We start from the raw sequence: 22,353 nt of genomic DNA, 5'->3' as shown, positions 1-22,353 counted from the left end.
GTAACGGAATTCAAACATGCGTGGGATAAACATAAAGGAATCCTGCTCAGAAGGAAGGGTTCCCTAGAAGCTTAGCCGGTGGTGGGAGACAGGGCTGGTAGTTGGGAGGTGGGGATAGTGCTGGGCAGACTTATACGGTCTGTGCCAGAGCTGGTGGTGGGAGGCGGGGCGGGTGGTTGGGGGGCGGGGATAGTGCTGGGCAGACTTATACAGTCTTTCCCCTGAAAAAGACAGGTACAAATCAAGGTAAGGTATACACAAAAAAAGGCACATGTGAGTTTGTCTTGTTGGGCAGACTGGATGGACCCTGCAGGTCTTTTTCTGCCGTCATCTACTATGTTACTATGTTGCTAGCATCTTAAATTTGTGCCTCGTATAGTTGCTGCCATCTTGAAAAAGGACCATGGTGTGGGCAGAATGATGATTTCACTGCCTGTGGCATCACAAAAAAAGCAGGGTTAGGGGCAGGGCAATAATGTCATCAAAAGAGGTGGGATGGGAGCTTGTGGCTTGGGTAGAGAGTGGGTGTGGATCAGAGTGGGTGGGGTTAAGGCAGATCCTTGATTCTGATTGGCTGACAACCTGCAAGTAGGCATGGTAACTGTTAAAATCAATTATGCAAATTAGCTTTGACAGAAGCCGGTGAACTATACTACTCATGGGGCATCCAAGGCAAACATATAAGCTATATGTATAGCACTGATACTCCTGGTTTCTAAATGTAGTTTATATGTAAAAGCCCCAGTTACCCAATGTTTATACATATACATGTTTATTCACTGGTGCCTGCAATATGTATAGAATGGCTGAATATACAAATAATTTGAAATATATAGATTAGATATTTCAGATTCCTTTGATGTTCTCAGCATTGAGCTCGTATCAGTTGTCCATATTTATAGTCGAGTATTTTATTCTCTGTCCATACAGAAATCATTCTATGTTGGAAAATTTCTTTGGTCTTTTTTCGTATCCATGCAGTAATTAACAGCCTCATACTGTGTCTTACAGGACAGACATAGTCCATTACTTTTTCTGAGGCATCTTATTTTAAAATGTGTAAAAGGTACAGGTTGTCTACAGATCTTGGGATGAGGTAAGTGCATGCAGACTTCAAGGGTGAATTTCCTATGAGGCACATCTAGTAAATAACTCTACAGTGCCTTGGGGCACTTAAAATGTCATTGGCAGTAGCCTCTGGGTATTAACATGTGGGCGCTCTTTGTTCTAAGAGGAAAACTCTCTCTGGACTGTGAGGAGCGTTTTTCCCCCCTTTTGCCTATTTAGTGAAACTTTTGGTAGCAACATTAAGTCTGTATCAGGATGTCTAATAGCCACAGTAAAGATATGAAACAAACGAATGAATAACCACCCCCCCCCCATTAATTCATAGAAAACCTTAGGACTAGGGTTGAGTGGTGGGGGGAGGGGGATGCAATCAGGGCAATTGCTCTGGATACCCAGGCTTCAAGGGGCCTCAAGCATACCAAAACCTGAACTACGCACATCTTCCTAGGAGAATTTGGGGCCCCCTCCCAAATTTCTTCCTTGGGGTCCCAGCCTCCCTAATAATGACCCTTGGAGGCCCAGTCTCTAATATATATCCAGCTGTTTCAGTTCATGAGACCAACAGCTGAATCCTCAAAACTGCTGTAAAACAAAACCATGCTGCTGTTCCAACATAAGGAAGTTGTTTAAGACCATAAGATAATGAAAACTAAGTATGGGACTAGAAAGAATTAAGTTTATTTGCCCTTCAGAAGTCTTCTTAAAATTTGTATGAGCTGTGTTAATAATGTGTCTTCTGTATTACGTATTTTCATTTTGCCATTTTAGTTTAATCATTGTTATTCTCAGGAGCTGATACTTTTATAGATTTATCAAACTGCCTTTTATTTAAGTTAAAGGATTTTTTAAATTGTTTATGCATTTGTTGACTATTAACTCACTTCATCCATTTACATATTCCAACACAGGATGATGATTATTCTTATTAGTGTTGTTACCTGCTAAAATTTTAGCTTGTTAAAAACTGGAGGAACACTGCATTTTAAAAAACTTTAGTGGAGTCCTTCTTACAAGAGAAACTCCGTGGCATATACAGCTGCAAATTTTAAGAATGGTCCAGCGGTACAGGTTATCACATACTACTTCTGCTACTACTGCTACTAAGTATTCCTTTAGCACTACATGTTCAAGTCAGGACAAATAAGGGATTAGGGAGTTAAATTTATTATGGGAATGATTAAAACAGCATGGGTATTGAAAGGGTGAATAAAGTGTTTGTTACGAATTAAAAACAGCCTCAAAAAGGTGGACCTTGATCCAGGATTTGAATAGGGCTAGAAGTTAGATGTGGAAAGTTTGCTGAGTACAAAAACTAAAAGCAACTAAAGCTGTGAATGAAGAGAGCTTCTATAGTGAAAAATAACTACTTTGTATAAATTAGACTGTTTATTTTTTATTTATTTATTTGCTGCATTTGTATCCCACATTTTCCTACCTATTTGCAGACTCAATGTGATAGAAAGTGTATTTCTTATCTGCTGGATTATTTGTTTCAGATGGGGACATCAAAAGTCGTGCTAACATCTTGGTAACAGAGTTGTTTGATACTGAGCTGATTGGAGAAGGGGCTTTACCAAGCTATGAACATGCCCACAAACATCTTATGCAGGTGTGTGGTTACTTACTGATAATATGACTACATTCAAGTACACTATGTGCACATGCTGTATATAGACTGTCTGCCTTCTTTGCACTACAGTGGCCAGTTCATTCGTGTTCCAGGCTCTGGTGATCTTGCTCCAGGATTACTTTAATCTAGGTTACCTAGGACGCCCTAGAGGACCATTTGCTTTTTGCAGCAGGTCCAGAACAAAGCAACCAAGTTTTATTACTGGGAAGGAGACAGGGAATCATTTACCCCCCTCTTCTGTATTTTTTTGCATTGGTTATCATCTATTGAGCCTAAAATATAGTGTGAAATGTTGAGGGGACTGGCTCTGAGTTAGGGTAGGTTACAGAAATATTGGCTAAGGAGGGCTTTACGATCTGCAAACCAGAGGTGGGTGGTGATCCTGGGTGTGTGGAAGGTACATTAGGAGATCAAGAGGCAGGTAGCTGCATCTGTGAGTTGGAATATTTTAACTAGAGGAAATCCGTAAGTGCACAGATCCATGGGATTATGGGACGTTTGAAAACATGCCCCCTGATAATTCAAAGCTTTGTAACTGGTCAGACCCAGCCACTGACTGGTTAAATAGCATATCGGCACCTAACCACTAATATTCAGCGGGAGATAATCGGTTATTACTACTACAAATCATTTCTATAGCGCTATCAGTCGTACGCAGCGCTTCACAATTGAACATGAAGAAAAGACAGTCCCTGCTCAAAAGAGTTTACAATCTAAATCAGGACAGACAGGACAAATAAGGGATAAGGGTAGGACAGACAGATAGGACACATGGGGAAAAGGGACTATTGAAGCGAGGAAGACAAGATAAAGGTTACTTGTAATTAAAATGTATAGAGCCCTGTTTACTAAGGTGCACTAGCGTTTTTAGCGCTCGCACAAAATTAGTACATATTGTGTAGGCACCCAAAGGATTATTGTGGACGCCTACACAGCGTGCACTAAAAACGCTAACATGCCTCTAGCACGGCTTAGTAAACAATGGGTATAGTTTTGAAACTTTTTCTCTATAAGCATACAGTAATTAGGTAAAATGTAATTTTCTGTCATACGAGCGTCTAATGAGTTCATATTTTACCCAATGGTTCAACATAAAATTATCTATATCTTTAGATGTGAGTTTTCATGGTTGTCTATCAAATGTTGTTCTAAAAATGAGATCTTTCATATTGTTCTCTCGCTTTTTCGTAAATACCTTACCCCAGCCAGCTAATTGAGCCAGGACACCAACTTTAGTCTCCTGCACCATAGGTTATTCCCTTTGAATGTTGCCGGTTAGTGCCTAACCTGCTATATTACGTGACTTATCTGGTTAGGCGCCGATATTTGGTGACTGACCAGATAAGTTTAGTGGTCAAATAAGACTTCATAAATAGCAGTCCTAGCTTTTGACTGCTAAGAAATCAATTTGCTAGCGCCGAATATTGACAAAACCAGTTAACATTTTAGTGGCTAATAAAAACCCCGGATATTCAGTTCTGGTCACTGGAAATGGCCCAGCATTGAATATCCGGGTTTAACGCAGCGGTGGACAGCAAAAGTGCTGCTCGCCGGCAGCTGAATATCTGGCCCGTGGCTTTTTAGAAGAGCCCAACTGAACCCAGGATCTTCGGTTTCTGCCTAAACCAAATCCGTGATTGAAATTGGTGGCTCGGTTTTGGCAGAAGCTGAAACTGTAAGCAAAACTGCTCCCCCTTTCCACCCCTCGACCATAAAACCTCCCTCTCTTGGCAGCAACCACCCCCCTTAGATCACTCTCTCCGTGCCCTGCCTGACTTACCTGTAAGCCCTACCCTGGTTTACCTTAGTGAATCCCTGGTGGTCTAGTGGCCTCTTCGGGGGCAGGAACAGATCCCACTCGTTCTTCCTCATTCACTCTGCCCCATGCGCTGCTCCAATCCAAATGGCAGCTGAAACTTCCTGTGCAGCCTTGCAAGACTGCCACGGGAGGTCCCAGTAGTCATTTTCTGATTGGAGCCAGCATGGGCAGAAGACCAATAGTTCCAATGTAGCTTTTTAAAACATTTTTTGAAATCCATGCATCGCCATGGCTTGAAGCCGTGGAGGGGCATAATCGAACATGAATGCCCATCTCCATGGGCGTCTATCTCCGAGGACGAGTACATGAAGGGGTTGGCCAGACCGTATTTTCGAAAAAGATGGGCGTCCATCTTTTTTTCGATAATACGTTTTGTGCTGGGCAAATGCATCGGATTTGGGCAGATTTGAGCTTGGCGTTATTGTTTTTCAGTGATAATGGAAACCGAAGGCACCCAGCTCAAAAACGAACAAATCCAAGGCATTTGGTCGTGGGAGGGGCCAGGATTCGTAGTGCACTGGTCCCCCTCACATGCCAGGACACCAACCGGGCACTTGTAACAATTACAAAAAAAAATTAAAATACCTCCCAAGTCCATAGCTCCCTTCCCTTGGGTGCTGAGCCTCCCAAATCCCCCCCAAAACCCACTGCCCACAACTCTACACCATTACCATAGCACATACGGCTGAAGGGGGGCACCTAGATGTGGGTACAGTGGGTTTTGGGGGCGGTTTGGAGGGCTCCCATTTACTAGCCCAAGTGTAATAGGTAGGGGGGGCATGGGCCTGGGTCCACCTGGCTGAAGTCCACTGCACCCACTAACAACTGTTCCAGGGACCTCCATACTACTGTGATGGAGCTGGGTATGACATTTGAGGCTGGCATACAGGCTGGAAAAAAAAAGTTTTTAAAGTTCTTTTTTTTTGGTGGGAGGGGGTTAGTGACCACTGGGGGAGTCAGAGGAGGTCATCCCCGATTCCCTCCGGTGGTCATCTGGGCAGTTGGGGCACTTTTTGGGGACTTGTTTGTGAGAAAAAGGGTCCAGAAAAAGTGACCCAAATTCTCGCTTCTGGCGCCCTTCTTTTTTCGATTATCGGCCGAAGGCGCCCATCTCTCGGCCGATAAACACGCCCCAGTCCCGCCTTCACCACGCCTCCGACACGCCCCTGTCAACTTTGTCCGTTTCTGCGACAGATTGCAGTTGGAGATGTCCAAAATTGGCTTTCGATTATACCGATTTGGGCGCCCATGAGAGAAAGGCGCCCATCTTCCGATTTGGGTCGAAATATGGGCGTCTTTCTCTTTCGAAAATAAGATGGACAGTGTCCCATACAAAGGGCCTTATTTTACAAGATGTTTTTTCTCAGGCATAGAATTGGGGGGGGGGGGGGCTTTACTAAATCAGGCCCATTGGGATGAAGTTTAGAGCTATCTAGGGAAGGGAAAGGGAAATGGGACTTAATATACCGCCTTTGTGGTATTTTGCAACTACTATCTAAGGTAGTCTGCTATGAGGCGTATTTTCAAAGCACTTAGCCTTACAAAGTTCCATAGGTTACTATGGAACTTTGTAAGGCTAAGTGCTTTAAAAATGAGCCCCAATGTATTCTATGGTACGAAAGGTAAAATGGGTCTGTGTACGAAGAGAGACCTATTCTATTGTTGCATATACACTGTGAAATGAGTATCATGCAGGACACAAATTAACTTATTTCTTAGAAGAAGGAGAAAATTTAGATTTTCCCGCTATCTTCTAGTGATCTCAAGTTATTTGCAGATCAATTTTGAGTTAGGGGCATAATGGATGCTGGGTTAATAGTTGTACCTGCAGACAAGTGTCAAAAAATAGTATATACTACCTACAGCAGTATTTCCAAATTCTCTTCTGGAGGCACACCCAGGTAGTTGAATGTTAATTATGGCCACAATGAACCATCTATGAGATATATTTGCATATAGTTGATCTCGAATGCATGCAAATCAATCTCATGCATTTTTATTATGGATATTCTGAAAAGCAGACCATTTTGATGTGCTTTCAGGGCACAGTTGGGAAATATTTGCGCCCCCCCCCCCCCCCCCATGATACAATTTCGACTAAATTTCAGTTGAACTGCTGTATTTATGCAGACAAGGTTGGCTACTTATTCCTTTAGTCTCAGGTTCAAGTGCCTCAGTAGTATTCTTTTGAGCCAATACTTAATTATGATTATTCATTGATATATGAAAATAAACTTTGTTTTAGAATCTGATAAAACTGAGATTCTATTGGTTTTCTTTCCAGTCATAGCATCAGTAGATAACTGTCCTTTATTAAAAATGAGATTTGTAATTTGATTGTAACATAAACTTTTGATACACAAATTATAGAAGTTGCTACAAGAGTTTATGCCAAGCTTCATTTGATTCATCGGCTTTCACCTTTTGTAGAACAGAATAATTTCTTATTTGTCCTGTTTGTCTGTCCTAATTAGATTGTAAGCTCTGTCGAGCAGGGACTGTCTCTTCATGTTCAAGTGTACGGCGCTGCGTACATCTAGTAGCGCTATAGAAATGATAAGTAGTAGAAATTGGTTATGTAGATGTTGGTGGACTCTCACCTAGACTGTACTACAACTCTTACATCTGAATTTTCCAGACATATCCATGAGAAAGATGCCTTTAGTCTAGAATTGTGCAACTGGCGAGATTAGTTATACTCAAAAGAGTAAAAGTATCTCTCCTGTTCCTAGAGCAGGGGGTTCTCAACCTAGTCCTTAGGACACATCCAGCTGGTTAGGTTTTCAGAGTATCCTTAGTGAATGTGCATGAGATACATTTGCATGCAGTTCTTCCATTCTTTGCAAATCAGTCATGCATATTTACTGTAGATATCCTAAAAACATTTCTGGCTAGGTGTGTCATGAGAACCGTGGTCCTAGAAAATTATATGGGCTGCCAGGTAAAATCCTAACTCTTCTTTTTCTAGTCCTTAAAAGTGTTTTGTCCACTTTAATTGTCTTTTAAAAAAAAAATTGACAGTTACGTGCTTACAAGAGGGTTTAGGTCTGGTCAATAAGGACTGAATTCTGTAAATGGTGCCCAAATTTTGGCGCTGAAAAAATGAGCACTAAGTACTATTCTATAAAGGGCACTCTGAGTTAGGTGCCCTGTATAGAATTGTGCTTAGAGACAGGATCTGCACCCAGTTTTGGGCATGAGGATTTACACCAGCTGAAATGTGGTATAGCTCCTCGTTCCTAAATTAGGCATGAATCTACTGTATTCTGTAACACTGCATTCAAATTTTAGGAACGTCCCTGACCTGCCCATACTCTTCCCATTGCCAGTTTTCAGACTCATGCATAAAAATGTTCACATGCATCTTTATAGAATACTGACTACAAAGATGCATGTGTAAATTCTAATTGTTACCAGTTAGCTCCAGTAATTGATAGGCAGCCAATTATTGGCAGTTGGCTCTGTTCAGTTGAATTGTGCATGCAAATTGGGGGGGTGTGCACAATTTTGAGTGCCATATATAGAATTTGGGGCTAAGTGTTTAAATTAACTGCTTTTATTAAGTTTAGACTGACTGTAACCAGAAAGTGTGTTCTCTATTGGATTGGGCCATCAAAGAAAACCTGAATATACTGGATTAGACCAAAGGTCTACAAAACTCAGTAATCTGTTTCCAGCAGTGGCCAATCCAGGTCACAAGTGCCTGCCAGGATCACAAAAAGTTGATAGATTCTATAGTCCAATGCAAAGGTGATAGGACTTTTTCTATTTTATTCTCCATTCCTTGCCTGAAATAATTCCTTACATTCTATTTGCTTTTTATTGCTGCCGTCTCTGCCACATTGTGAACAGATTTCAGCATATTGCTATCTTGACACCCAGATCTTTTTCCTGGGTGGTGGCTCCTAAGGTGGAACCTAGCATCATGTAGCTGTAGTTTGGGTTGTTCTTCCCTACGTGTATTACTTTGCATTTTTCCACATTAAATTTTAAGTTTTATCTGTTTGGATGCCCAGTCTCATTAGGTCATCCTGTAATTTTCTCACAATCAACTTTTGATTTAACAACATTGAATGTTGGTGTATTTTTATTTATTCAATGCATACACACATCTTTGGAATTTGGGAGAGGGTGGGGGGATAAAAGTAACACAAAAAATCATAAATCACAAATCAAGTAAACAGCATTAATTTTCAGTTCTAAACAAGATAACAAAAATAAATCATAAGGTATAAAATATATTGACAATAAAAACAAGAAGAGACAAATCCTTAAGATATAAAAAGGCAAATTAAAAAAAACCCTTTCAAATCCTTTCTAAATTGTAAAAAGTCTCTTTGTATTTTCAACCATTGGAAATAAATAATCTTAAATAATAAACTTAAACACTTCAAATGAGCATGATATTTAATTGGAAGCCAATATAATTTGACTAATATACGGGCAATGTATTCAAGATACTTCACTGTACTAATCAAACAGGCCACAGCATTTATTCCCTTGTATAAAAGGTTGGTTGATCTATTGATCTTAATCAATGAATTAGATATAATTTTAAAAATGTCATATGAATCACCTTTAAAGTCTGTGGCCAAATTGTCTGCTTTGAATCTAATATCGGTTCTAACCTTATCATACACTGGAACAGTCTGACCTACTAAGGTGACAAAAAGAGGTACATAGTTAAGCAAAGTTGAAATAATCATTGCCTCTTTTTTTTTTTTTAATTGTCGATCCATTCTGTAGAAACCACATATTCACCTGCCCAAAATGATCAAAGAATTGCAATGGAGGGACTCATTTATCTAGGAAAACATATAATAAAAGTCCCAGCAAATTTAATATTTAAATGATATAACATTGTTACAGAAGGGAACCATAAACGTTAAAAAGTAAGGCAGACAGAAGATCTCTGAGATGTGCCCTGTGCTGAAGAATACAAATCAGAAATGATACCATTGACATATGTAACACCCCCTCAGGACAGTACCTGCATTTAGGAATAACCTGACAGGAGCCTTCTGGGCCAGCTCCATCATTCCCCTTATATAAGGTGCATATTGACTCCATCTAAGGAACTACTACTACTAAATGAATTCAAGTCTCTTAAAATTTCTCACACCTCACTCATCAGTGTTCTGTCTTCATTGATAGTTTTCCACAGATTGCCCTCTCAACCAGAGCTGTCAGATCGTGAAACCTTTTCCAGTCCATTTGGTGACCAAAAGTAGCCCAACATTTTTGACATAAAAAATAGCTATGTGAGAAGTGGGTGTGTGTGTGTGTGTGGGGGGGGGGGGGGGTATTCCATTCAAGATACTACAGGTTTATGACCTAGCTAAATCTACACAAAAAGCATCCAAGATGTTCTCACACCAAACCTGGAAACTCCTATATTGAATTACTGCAAGAACGTGTTACTACCTACATCTTTCAGAATGGCCCTGAAACTATTCTGCTCATTTTACATTTTAGGTAAATTAAGTGACATGTAGATAAGCCTCAGAAAACAACTACCTAGCTCTAATTTTGTAGACATCCTGAAGGCAGGCCAGGAACAGGAGCACGCTGAGGCAGTGTGCAAACAGTAACAATTGTAATCAAAACTATCACTGTTCAGAGCATGATAGAATCCTGGCATCTGTCAGCAAGCTGCAGAATACTCCACGGGTATGGAGACGTCCTCATCGCTTATGCTCGCATAAATATCTGCATTGAATTTACTAAACATTGCAGCTGTTGGAGTAAACTCATTGCAGCACATGCCTTTGCACCTCATTTAACTGCGAATATTCAATGAGGTTTCCAGAGTGCCTTATTGCATCCTGCTTCTCTGGTTGGTCTTGAGGTTCATCTGTGAAAAAGTCCTTTCAATGGCTGCATTGCTGCCAATATGCTATGCATAGAGCAAAATGCCCCAGGTGAAGGAAATCGTGATCTCCTGAAGCATCTGTGTGATTTGCTACAGTCACCCAAAACTGCTCAACGTCGTTTTCACTGAAGGTTGGCCACAACAATGTGCTGATTTGCATCCACTGTTGTTCTAGATCTCCAAGATTCCCCTTATACAGAGGCAGAAATGTTAACTTTGACAGTTGAGGTTCCTGGGCTCCAAGGGCAACAGATGGAGAAAGATCTGCCAGCGACTGAGCTGCTGTACATTTGCCTGTAGCCTCTGACACATTTCCTTCAGAAGTGCAAATAGATAATCCCTACAGCACTCTTATTTGTTCTGCACACATGTGTTCAGTTCGAGACTTGTGCAACAACAGCTGGAGTTCGCTCCCAAAGTTAGTAGCCGCCAATGGTAGATGGTTAGACCTGTCTTCCAAATTGTATGTCAAAGTTGCTCTCCATAATGTGAGTGTGATTGGCTTCACAATTCACTGCAGCATGTTGCGATACAATGTTATCAGTTCATTGAGCAGCTGGACAGGGTTCGCTTTATCAGACTCGAATAGCTTGTTAACTCGATTGAGTTTGTTTTTATCTACCTCTCTCTAGACCCCCGGTGGACCCTTCCACACGGAGGTATACAGAGGGTTTGTTCTTCTATGAGCTTCTTTACCGCCTCCCTAAATTCCAGTGACACCCCTTCCCATGGGTATCGACGCTGGGGAGGCATCAGAAGGCGCAGTTCAAATCTAATCCCCATTACCACGGCTTTCTGTCTATCTGGATCTAAGTGAATCTTTGGCCATTTATGTTCCCACATTAAATCTATGTAAGTGAGAGAGAGAGAATCTAACTTGTGTGTATATGGGTAGTGTTCAGTGAAATAGGTGAATGAGAGAAAATAGATTGAAATAAAGACTGAAACCAGTTAGTGAAAGAATTACTTATTTATTCTTACCCCCAAATAGGGTCTTCAGTCAGGTACAGACATCGGACAGATTCTGGGTACAACTGGACAGAGCTTTGCTGCTTCCGAGGCGTTGGGGAAAAGTTCCGAAGAATCCTTGGAAGAGCACTGTTTATATAGAATTTGGTGCCCATACAAGTCTATGGAGAGGGATTTTTTTTCTCTAATATTGCTTAATCTATGAGTCATGACCTCCGGTCAGGTGCCCACCTGCCCCTCCTCCCACAGATTGCTTAATAATTTCAACTTTTACACTTTCACTTCCTCTTTTCCAATCTTATGACAGAGATCTGTGTTTTTATATCTTGTGATACCAGGAGCCATATTTCAAAAACATCCTTCATCTTAAGAACCATACTTTTTACCATTTTTTTTCATTAATTTCTACATCTTAAGTGTTACACTCAATTTGAAAGTTGTACCAGGTTTCTTTAAGACTCACCAAGCAGCCCTGCTTTTGCAGGCTCTCTGCTATAAGGCCATCAACAGGTTATTAGGCCTAGTCAGTGCTTTTCAGCTGTTCCAGGCTGTGCAGCTTGGCCCACCACTATTCCAGTGGATATGTCTCAAGCTTGAACACATATTAACAAGTTCCTGAAGTATAGGCCTTAAAAAATACCAAGTACAGCTTGTTTTCAGGTGTGCTAAACATTTAATACAGCAGCTCAGCAGTGTTGTTGCATACCTCATCCTTGACAATCTGGAAGTGAAGCTTTAGTTTGTCATATTGTTCAAGGATGCGTTGAACACAGCCATGGACAGCTAACATGTCTGACAACTTCAGGATCTTTAGTGGTTCTTCACCAATATTCCATTTGCTGTACCAGATTCAGGTGATATTATTCCTAGAAATGTGATGGTAATATAGTTCAGTGAACGACTGTAGTAGCGCACCATCACACAGAGCTGCTTCTCTAGGCAAATATCTGTGCTTTCATCATAGGGGCGGGCACCAACAAAAGTTTTTAAATTGCAATTAATTGTGCGATTAAAACATTTTAATTGTGCGATTAATCATGGCATGCATTTTGGACACATGCTTTCCAATTTTTTTTGAATGTTGACCCAAACATCATTTTGAACAAATGTTCAGCGTGGCTGATTATTCTTCACGGGAAGGGGGAGTAGGAAGAGTAGGCTCTTGAACAACACTAGTAGGCGACGTAGGTTAGGAACAATCTCTTTATTTAAATATACACTCGACTCAATAAACTTTTTAAACCTGCTGAATATAATGAAAGTTGCATACACACACTCCCTTACCACAGCACATTGCTCCCCCTCTCCTCCATACTGGTACTTTCCTTTATCCTTTCCTGCTGCATCCTTCCCCTTCAGCTCCCTTTGCTGCTAAACCTGTTACCCCTGTCACACAGACACCATTTCTCTCCTCTCCTACTGCTGAGCCCCCCCCCCCCCCCCCCCCCACATTTATCCTAACATTTATCTGGCTTTTCATAGGGTCTCCTGCAGCGATTCCCACATGCTACTTGCAACTGACACCAATGTCTTCCCTCAGTTATGTTATGCCAACGTGAAATAGGATAGGCAGGGGAGATAAAGCAATGCTGGGCAACCGACAGGAGTTAAAAAATTTTGATGATGCCGGGAAAAAGTTAATCGTAGATAAAAGTTTTAAAAATTAATCGCATTAATAGTGCACTAAATGCCCACCCCTAATGAATACGATGTCTCCTTTTCATCCCGTTCTGAGATAATTCTTCTTGGACTGCAGGGCCAAGGACATGCTTGATCAGCGCAGAACACTTAGTTCAGTTTAGAGCTATATCTTTGCCTGAAACGTCCGTGGAATGGCATGCAATGTGTACTGCCGACTTCAACTCGGCTGTCTTGACAGTGTGGTCATTATTCTTTCAATTACAGTGACATCAAAGTGCTTGCACTGGAAAAAGGTGCTGCATTCTGCTGATGTTTTGCTGTTGAGGCGTGGCCCATCAAATTTGCATGATGCACATGGATGTCACACTTGAAATACTGGCAAAAAGGTTTGGAATTTTCACCAGGCACACTGCTTATCCAGTCCTTTAGGCATCATCTTTTTCCCAGTTCTTGTTGTAACATTTTTCATCCTGTGCCCACTTTCCCTGATGAGTAATGGAATTTGGAAAATCGAGATGATGCCAGACTCACACGGTAATCAGTAAACAAGCTGCTGTAAACATAAGGATAAAGATCATTAGCTAAGCATGATTCACAGATAGTGTTTTTAGCATACAGATGGCTTCTTTCCTTTTAAACCTGATATTTAAAAATAGAAAAGTCGCAGCACCTGCATGCCACAAGCTTGATTAAAACGCTGCATTTTCATCATATCCAACAGAGCCTGGAAATTCTTTAGAATCGCCCAAATAGTGTGTAAGCCAGAATATATATAACAGTTTAAATAATGAATTACCATATTTTACCTCTAAGCAAAATAGCTACCACACACATGGACATCAGCTAATGAAAACTTAAACTGAAAGCCACAGTGCTTTTACAATGGCTGACTTTGCACCATATTTGAAGTGCCAGCTGATAATCATATCTCGACAAAGAGGCTAATTTCTAAGAAGCTTATCATGCCAAATTTACAGACTTAAATTTCTGCTAAACTTTGGTATCAAAAGCATTTATTTGGAGCACTGTAGTTACCATAAAAACTACTATGCAAGATTATATCTGCATTACTTGAAATTACATTTTACACACATACACGGCAGGAGTGATCCCTAGTTACGCTTGCCAATGTCTGCTCTACTCTCAAAATGGCTGCCATGATCTCTTGAGGCAGTTTCAAGGTTAGAGGTCATGGTAGCCATTTTGAGAGCAGCAGAGTCAGAGTGGGAAGGAATGACTGGGGATCACTTCTGCCCTGACTACACCTCTAGACTGCCAAGGAATGTAAGATAGGCCCGAGCAGAGCACCTACAGATGAGCAGGGGGAAAAGGCAACTCCTGCTTGGAGGGGGGGGGGGGGGGTGGAGACAAACAGGATAAAGCTGAAATCAAAACTGAGCTGAAAGGAATTGGGGCCAGTTTCAGCACCGGAACCAAAACCAAATTTGGTCAGCTTCTAATTGCTACAGAGAATATGTTAAAGCAAAAAACCCCAAAACCTCTTCTACAGTAAAATATACACCACAGAGTGAGAAAACAAAATAGCAGATTGTTAATGTCTGTTTGATGAATGTTTTGTTGTCAGGGAAGTTCTGTATTAAAGATGGGCTCCTTAGGTGCTGACTGGTGAGAGGTGGTATATTAGAACAATAGTCTGAGAAGCAATGAGGATCTACCAGGGCATACACTAAAAGTGCAGTTGGAGAGAAGAAGAAAACCAAGATAGAGTGGAGCCTCAAAATCCAAGTAAGGACAGTGTATCAAGGAGCAGGTGGTGATCAGCAGCAGATAGATCAAAAAGGACGGGGATTGATGCATATTAGAGACTGTGTTGAAGCTGATGGATAAATCAGCCCCCCCCCCCCCCCCCCCCCCAGTATTTGATAAGGTTATAGACAGAGAGAGAAAGAGCAGATGTATATTATACAGCTCCTTCTGACAGATCACTTACGAAACAAACATATAGTAAGTCTTGGTAGCTTTCACTTTCCTCTTCATGTATAGAATTTGAAACACACAGACATTAAAAACTATTATAAGAGACTTGCACACACACAAGTTAATTTAATTTTAGTTGACATGTTTCTTATTTGGAATTCATGCTTATTCACATCTTTAATCCTTTAGAACACTCCTATTGTTTATTAGTCAAACCTTGTTGTGTACAGAACAAAGGTTTGTGACTATGTCAGTAATATTTGCACTTTCATACTAGGTTGTATGCTTGCAGTTTGTAATTTGAAAAAATAGTAAAAGAAATACTCAATTTGGGAAAAAAAAGTACAGTGCAGTCATAGTGCTGCAACAGTACATACAAAATTTACCCTAAGAGAGATGCTTCATGTGCCACTTAACCAAGTAACACTACTTCTCTGCTCCTCTTCTGCACTGCCTCCTCCAGTTGTCTGCTGCTCCACCTGTACCACAGACAAGACAGTCAGCTGCTTGATTGCTGCACAGTGCAGACGGACACAACAGCCATAGCTCGTCTCTGACTCTTTTCTCCTCCTCTTGCTCTCTACTCTGCTTAGCACCTTTAGAAAGAAAACATAAAAAGCCCTACCAAAGTCCCAAATTTTTTTCCTCAACTGACCTGTAGGCTAAATTAGCAGCTTTCTCCTTTCGTGTAAGTTCTAAGCCTCAGAAGTGCAGGGACTTCAAAAGAGATTATTTAGGTCACATCTCCTTTTGAAATGGGGGTAAATAAGAAATCCTGGGTGCAAGCAAGCAAAGAAGCTCCTTAATGAGAAAATTAAACTAAGTCCTCTCTACTAAGATAAGAAAAAAAATAAAGCAGCAGTTTTCCCAGTAGTGTAAAATTAGAATTTAAATAAGCCCATTCTTAAAATAAATAGATCAGGCACAACGTTTGTTGCAAAAAAAAAAAAAAAAATCTGCTTGTCTACAATGTCTACCTCCTAATTGCCTGCAGAGCCTTTAATTCAAAGATCAGCCTTGGTATTGGTGGGAGGGAATTAAACACTAAATAGAGGCTTCCCTCAACTGGTTTCTGTGCTCTGAACTGATTATGCCAAGCTCTAAAATGCAACCTAAAATACTAAACTAGACTTTAAAACACTATTTATATAAAACCCTAACAAAGATTTAAAGGCTACACGATTGTCTAAACTGACTTTGCTAAATAAATAGAGTAATTTAACAAAAAAAAAATTACCTATTCAACCCCAAGGTTACATTTTCCTAAGTTTGAATACAATTTCCATCAGGTAAGTTTTCCTCCCCACTGCAGGTCTTCTCTCAGCATGTCTTCAGCACTTACAACAATCTTCTGCTATTGATTTTTGTGATCATTGTTTGTGAAAAAGTATTTCAAGGTGTTGCTTTTCCGTTCTCCCTCTTGCAGCTTCTTGTCTCTAGTTCTATAGTCTCTCCATTTTTGGAAAAGGTTTGTTCATTTATATTTAAATATTTAAGTATTTAAACATCTGTATCATATCTCCCTGTCAGTCCTGTTCTCAAGTCTAAGTCTCTTCTCCGATATCTTCTGGCAGAGACCTGAAACCATTATGGTCACTTTCATCTGAGCTGCTTTGAGTCTTTTTTTTTTTTTTTTTTGTCAGCCTCCAACACTGAACACAGTACTCCAAGTGAGGTCTTAACCAATGATTTGTACAAGGGCATATTGTTTCGCCACCTTGAGATTCTCGGACACTATCACCCCTGCCACCCTAAAAAAAAAACAACTTTAAAAACTTTTTTTGCCAGCCTCAAATGTCATACTCAGGTCCATCGCAGCAGTATGCAGGTCCCTGGAGCAGTTTTAGTGGATGCAGTGCACATCAGGCAGGCGGGCCCAGGCCCATCCCTCCCCCCCCCCCCCCCACCTGTTACACTTGTGGTGGTAAATGTTGAGCCCTCCAAAACCCACCACAAACCCACTGTACCCACATCTAGGTGCCCCCCTTCACCCATAAGGGCTATGGTAGTGGTGTACAGTTGTGGGAAGTGGGTTTTGGGGGGCTCAGCACCCAAGGTAAGGGAGCTATACAGTTGGGACCAATTTGTGAAGTCCACTGCAGTGCCTGGTTGGTGTCCTGGCAGGGGGACCAGTGCACTACGAATGCTGGCTCCTCCCATGACCAAATGACTTGGATTTGGTCGTTTTTGAGATGGGCGTCCTCGGTTTCCATTATGGGTGAAAACCGGGGACGATCATCTCTAAGTTCGCCCATCTTGACATTTAGGTCGACCATCTCTAAAGTCGACCTAAATGTTGAGATTTAGGTGTCCCCGACCGTATTATTGAAACGAAAGATAGACGCCCATCTTGTTTCGATAATACGGGTTTCCCCGCCCATTTGCAGCGCCGTACTTATAGATGGGCGCCCTTAGAGATGGTCGTCCCCGTTCAATTATGCCCCTCCACGTGTCGTTGTAGACAATACACTGAAATCTTCTGCCCAGTGTGTGGCGGTGGCCAAAAAATCAAACCAGATACTAGGAATTATTAGGAAAGGGGTGGTAATAAGACCAAGAATATTATAATACCTCTGTATCGCTCCATGGTGCAACTTCACCTTGAGTATTGTGTTCAGTTCTGGTCGCCATAACTCAAAAAAGATATAGCGGAATTAATAAAGGTTCATTTCAGATCACTCAGCAGTCCTGCTAAATCTTTCTACTGGTCCACCAAGCACATCCAAACCTCCCTGGCGATTTCAATCTTCCCTGCTGTAAGACACTAATTTTCATGAGCAAATCAAACAGGTAATCATAGACTACTTTAATTATAAATAGCCTTCCGAACTTAGTACTAGTAGTTGGTGGGATGCCTTTAAAGCTACCATAAGGGGAGCTATAATTAAGTTTTCTGCAGGGAAAAACAAAAATCATAAAAAAATATTGGAAAACTTACAAGTTAAAATTAAATCCCTAGAGAATCAGTATCTCATTAATTGACACATCTTCATATGCTGAATTGCAAAACTCCAAAACCAAATTTCTACTCTCTAAAGAAGCCCTCTCATGCATTCATTCACAGAAATCAAGATTTTACACAGAAAATAATAAATCCAGCCATCTCGTAACCCAATTTTTAACCCCCCCCCCAAAAGAAACAGATCGAGAGTCCCACAAATAATTTACTCCAATGGTGTTTCCCAAACCTCCGACTCCACAATTGCACAATTCCAGAACTTCTACAAAAAATGATATAGCCCTGAGATTAACTTTTCGCCTTCTGACTTCCAAGAGTTCACTAAAACAATATACCATCTTGACATACGTTCCTTTCTTCTTGAACAATTACATAAAGACATCACTGAGCAAGAGATTCTTTTCAGGACTTCTAGTCCCTAAACTGCTGCAGTTTTATAATCTAATTCTAAAAGATTCCTCATACAAAGGCTCCTTCCTAGAATCTAATATTGTGGTTATCCTCAAACCTGACAAAGATCACAATAAAGCCAAAAATTTTAGGCCAGTCTCCCTAATCAATATATATATAGCAAGATTTACACCAAAATCCTTGCTACTCGATTACAAAAACTGTACCCCAACTCATTCCTAGGGATCAAAATGGGTTTACCCCTAATCATCTCCCCAGTGATAATTCTAGACCATTTTGGAATATTCTGTTGTATGCTAGCTTGATACCTGAACCATATATTACTATTTTCCTGGATGCCGAGAAAGCATTCAACAGGATAGAGTAGGAATACTTATTTCACTCCTTGAAGTGGTTTGTCTTTAGGGATGTTTTTTGTGTATGATACAACTACCCTATAATAACCTGCAGGCCACTTCCCTTCCCTTTTTATTGAAGAGTGGAACGTAACAGGGTTGTCCACCATCCCCTCTTCTTTTTAATTTAGCCCTAGAACCCTTTGCACTGGTTATTTGCTGTAACCCCTCCATCCAGGATGTACGCTTACTCAATGACACCTTCAAACTTTCAATCTATGCAGATGATATGCTACTCTACACTACAGCAGACTCTATTCCTTCCCTGTTAACTTGCATAGACTCTTTTGCAGGACTCTCAGACTATAGAATTAATTGGAACAAATCTGCAATCATGCTCGTTAACCTCTGTCCTTAAGCATCATATCTCCCAATTTTCTTTCTCTTGGGAATCCCATAAGTTAAAAAATACCTTGGTATCTGGTACAGTAATTCAGTGGATAAAACCATTCAACTTAACACTACCTTTCTATTTAACATAACCACATCCATTTTAGACAAATGGTCCCCAAGCTTTCTGTCTTAATGGAGTCGAGCGGAGGCAATCAGATAGTACTTGCCCCTAAACAAAACTTTATTTTAGCATGTCCCTTTTGCTTTCCCTTCTAGTTTATATAAAAAAATTGATAGTAAGATCTCTAAGTTTCTGTGGCACAATAAACTGTCTCGCTTAGCTCTCCAGAAACTAAAAATGACTAAAACTGAAGGAAGTATTAATCTTCCCGATTTAGCCATCTGTATGTCACAAGCCATTTATTGGTATCAAGATTCAATAATCCTTTGAGAAAGCTGACTCATGCATGCCGCCTACCCCTTTTTCTCTCTATGAACAAATATCACTTCCCTGATCATTACAGTATAATTAAGGCAACAACTTCAGCCCTTAGATAGTTCTACTCTATCCTTAAGCTCACAATCTCCATACCTCAAGAGGGCCTCTATATGGTTTTAACTCTAAGCTTGGAATTAAAACTTCCCTGCTGAACTGGCCATCCTGGTCTGAATGTGGCATATGTTCAATCTCCCAAGTCATCTCTAATGGTGAAATAATACCTGTTGCAGATTTAAATCTCCTGTATGGTATTCCTCTACAACTGCATGAGTCCTGGTCTCAATTATGACTTTGCTTACTCAGTTCTCTGACTACATCACTTACTCTCTCTTCTACCTCTGACCTTTCCTCCTTTTGTCAGCTCTTGTGTAAAGGTAACAAAAGGGCATCCTAGCTTTGCAAAAAATTGCATGAAAACCTTCGGAATCTCTGCTCACAGCCAGTACATGCCATGATAGGAAAGGCTAAAGAGGTTAGGTCTTTTCAGCTTGGAAAAGAGACAGCTGAGAGGAGATATGATTGAAGCATACAAAATCCTGAGTAGTGTAGAAAGGTAAAATTGAATCAATGTTTTTTATTCTTTCAAAAAGTACAATGACTAGGGGACACTAAATGAAATTATATGGAAATACTTTTAAAACCAAATAGGAGGAAATATCTTTTCATTCAGCGAATAGTTGAGCTCTGGAACTCGTTGCCAGAGGATGGAGTAATAACGGTTAGTGTATCTGGGTTTAAAAAAAGTTTGGACGAGTTCCTGGAGGAGAAGTTCATTGTCTTCTATTGAGATGGACATGGGGAAGCCACTGCTTGCCCTGGGATTGGTAGCATGGAATGTTGCTACTATTTGGGTTTCAGCCAAGACTTGTGATTTGGCTTGGCCACTTTTGGAAACAGGATTCTGGGCTGGATGGACCATTAGTCTGACCCAGTATGGCTGTTCTTATGGTCTAAGATATGATCTGCCAGATGTGTCGGCAGGGCCGATCTAAGGCCGAGGTGGCCGCATAGGGCCTCGCGCTTAAGGGGGCCCCGCGCGGCCGCCTCGACTCCGCCTCCTCCGGCCTCTGGGTGCTGCCTTCAATAGTTATGCGACATTCTAAGTCCCACCACTGGCCGCCGCCACCAGACCCAGCTAGATGAGGCTGCTCTCTCTTTGCCTCCTGACTTCTACGCTCCCAGTGCCACGAGTCCCATGACGCACTGTCACCCCGTGCTCTCCTGACTGCTGATGCGGCGCGTGGCCCGCCCACCCCCGTGACGCGCGGCCCATCCACCCCTGCGACGTGCAGCCCGCCGTGACACAACTTCCTTCCTCAAGGGCGGGCTGCGTTGTAATGGAGGGCGCTTTAGGAACACTACTCTCCTTCCATTGCATGCATGAAGCATCACAGATTCACAGGCATCTGTTTCCAAGGTTCAGTACTTGGGCACACCCACAGCCTGGTTCTGCTGGTCTAGTGGACTAAAGGGAAAATAGCAGCAGCAGCTGGTAAGTCCTAATTTCTCTGTGATTTTTGACTGTTTAGAAGGAAGAGAGAGAGATAGGGGAAACAGAGGGAAGGAAACAAGAGAGACCTGCTGGAGCAAAGGGGAGGTGGAAGATGTGGAGAAATGCTGGTCTGGGTGGATTGGTGGAGAGACGAGACAGACTGGATCAGGAGGAGAGATGCTGGACTATGAGTGAGGGAGGGAGAGAGGCTGAACCAAGGGTGGGGGTACAGAGGGTAGAGAAGAGAGAAAAGCTGGACATGGAAAGGAACAGGAAATGCAGACCATGGAAGGGAGCATAGGGCAAGCGGAGAGATGCTGACTATAGAGGGAGGGTAGAGACTGAGACACTGGTGGACAGGGTGAATAAGGAGGGAGAGAACGAAGGATAAAGAGAGAGAGAAAATGCTGAATGGAAGGGGAAGGGAGTGGGAGATGTTGGATGGAAGGAAGAAAGAGAGAAACACTGGATGAAAGATCATGTGACAGAGGGGAGAAAGGCCGAGGGACATGCTGGTTGAAAGGGGGAGACAAAGAGGACATGCTGGATGGAAGAGGGAGAGAGGGGGGCATGCTGGATGGAAGATGGGAGAGGTGGGAAAAGCTGGATGTAAGTAGAGATAGAGAAGGGGAAAAGCTGAATGGAGGAGAGAGAGGGGACATGCAGGATGGAAGGGGAGGAGTGGGGACATGCTAGATGGAAGGGGGAGACAGAGAAAGGGAGATATGGAAGAGGGAGAGAGGAGACACATTGGTTGGAATGGGAGAGTGGGGGGGCACTGGATGAATGGGGAGAGGGGGGATACACTAGATGGAAGGGGGAAAGAAGAAATGCCTTATTTCCATTTTTTTGCTTTATTTTTATTTGTTAATTTGTAATGTGATTGGAATATGTCATATTTTAAAATTTACATCTGCTATCTTTACATTTTGGCATATTCTTAAAATCATATTAGTGTATTTTTAAGAATATGGGTTCAAGAAAATTTAAATACTTTACATATGACTGTACATCTGAGGTATGCGTAGTTATATTGCTGTAAATTAATCCATAAGCATTTTTGTCTACATATTTCTATTTTTAGTTCATGGTTACTTATTCTATACCTGGTAAGGGTCTATCCGTGTTCTGTATGTGTGAAAGACCAGGTATTCTGTTAACACTGAATGTCTATGTAGGGCTGATCTGTTCTAATCCGGCTTGTTTAGTTTTCCAATATTGATATTGCATTGTTTACGCTGCTGCCCTTGCTGTGTGATTCCTGGAAGTTAGTGCTATTATGGTATTGTAGAATTGTTCTTTAGGTCCTAAGGACATTTTTTGTGTT

The 22,353-nt window shown here is 41.4% G+C and overlaps 1 protein-coding gene across 3 annotated transcripts in view; it reads left to right on the top strand.

Annotated features, from left to right (window-relative positions):
• Window positions 1–22,353, top strand: part of PRMT7 (protein arginine methyltransferase 7) — a 189,491-nt gene that overhangs the window by 40,703 nt on the left and 126,435 nt on the right. For all 3 annotated transcript variants that reach the window (XM_030204294.1, XM_030204293.1, XM_030204295.1), the window contains exon 6: window positions 2,565–2,677. In XM_030204294.1, coding sequence (XP_030060154.1) covers window positions 2,565–2,677 — 113 coding nt within the window. The remainder of the gene's footprint in view (window positions 1–2,564; window positions 2,678–22,353) is intronic.

The sequence above is a fragment of the Microcaecilia unicolor genome, chromosome 5, assembly GCF_901765095.1.
Source record: "Microcaecilia unicolor chromosome 5, aMicUni1.1, whole genome shotgun sequence".
In the NCBI taxonomy this organism is placed as follows: Eukaryota; Metazoa; Chordata; class Amphibia; order Gymnophiona; family Siphonopidae; genus Microcaecilia; species Microcaecilia unicolor.
This window is presented reverse-complemented; position numbering and strand designations above follow the sequence as displayed.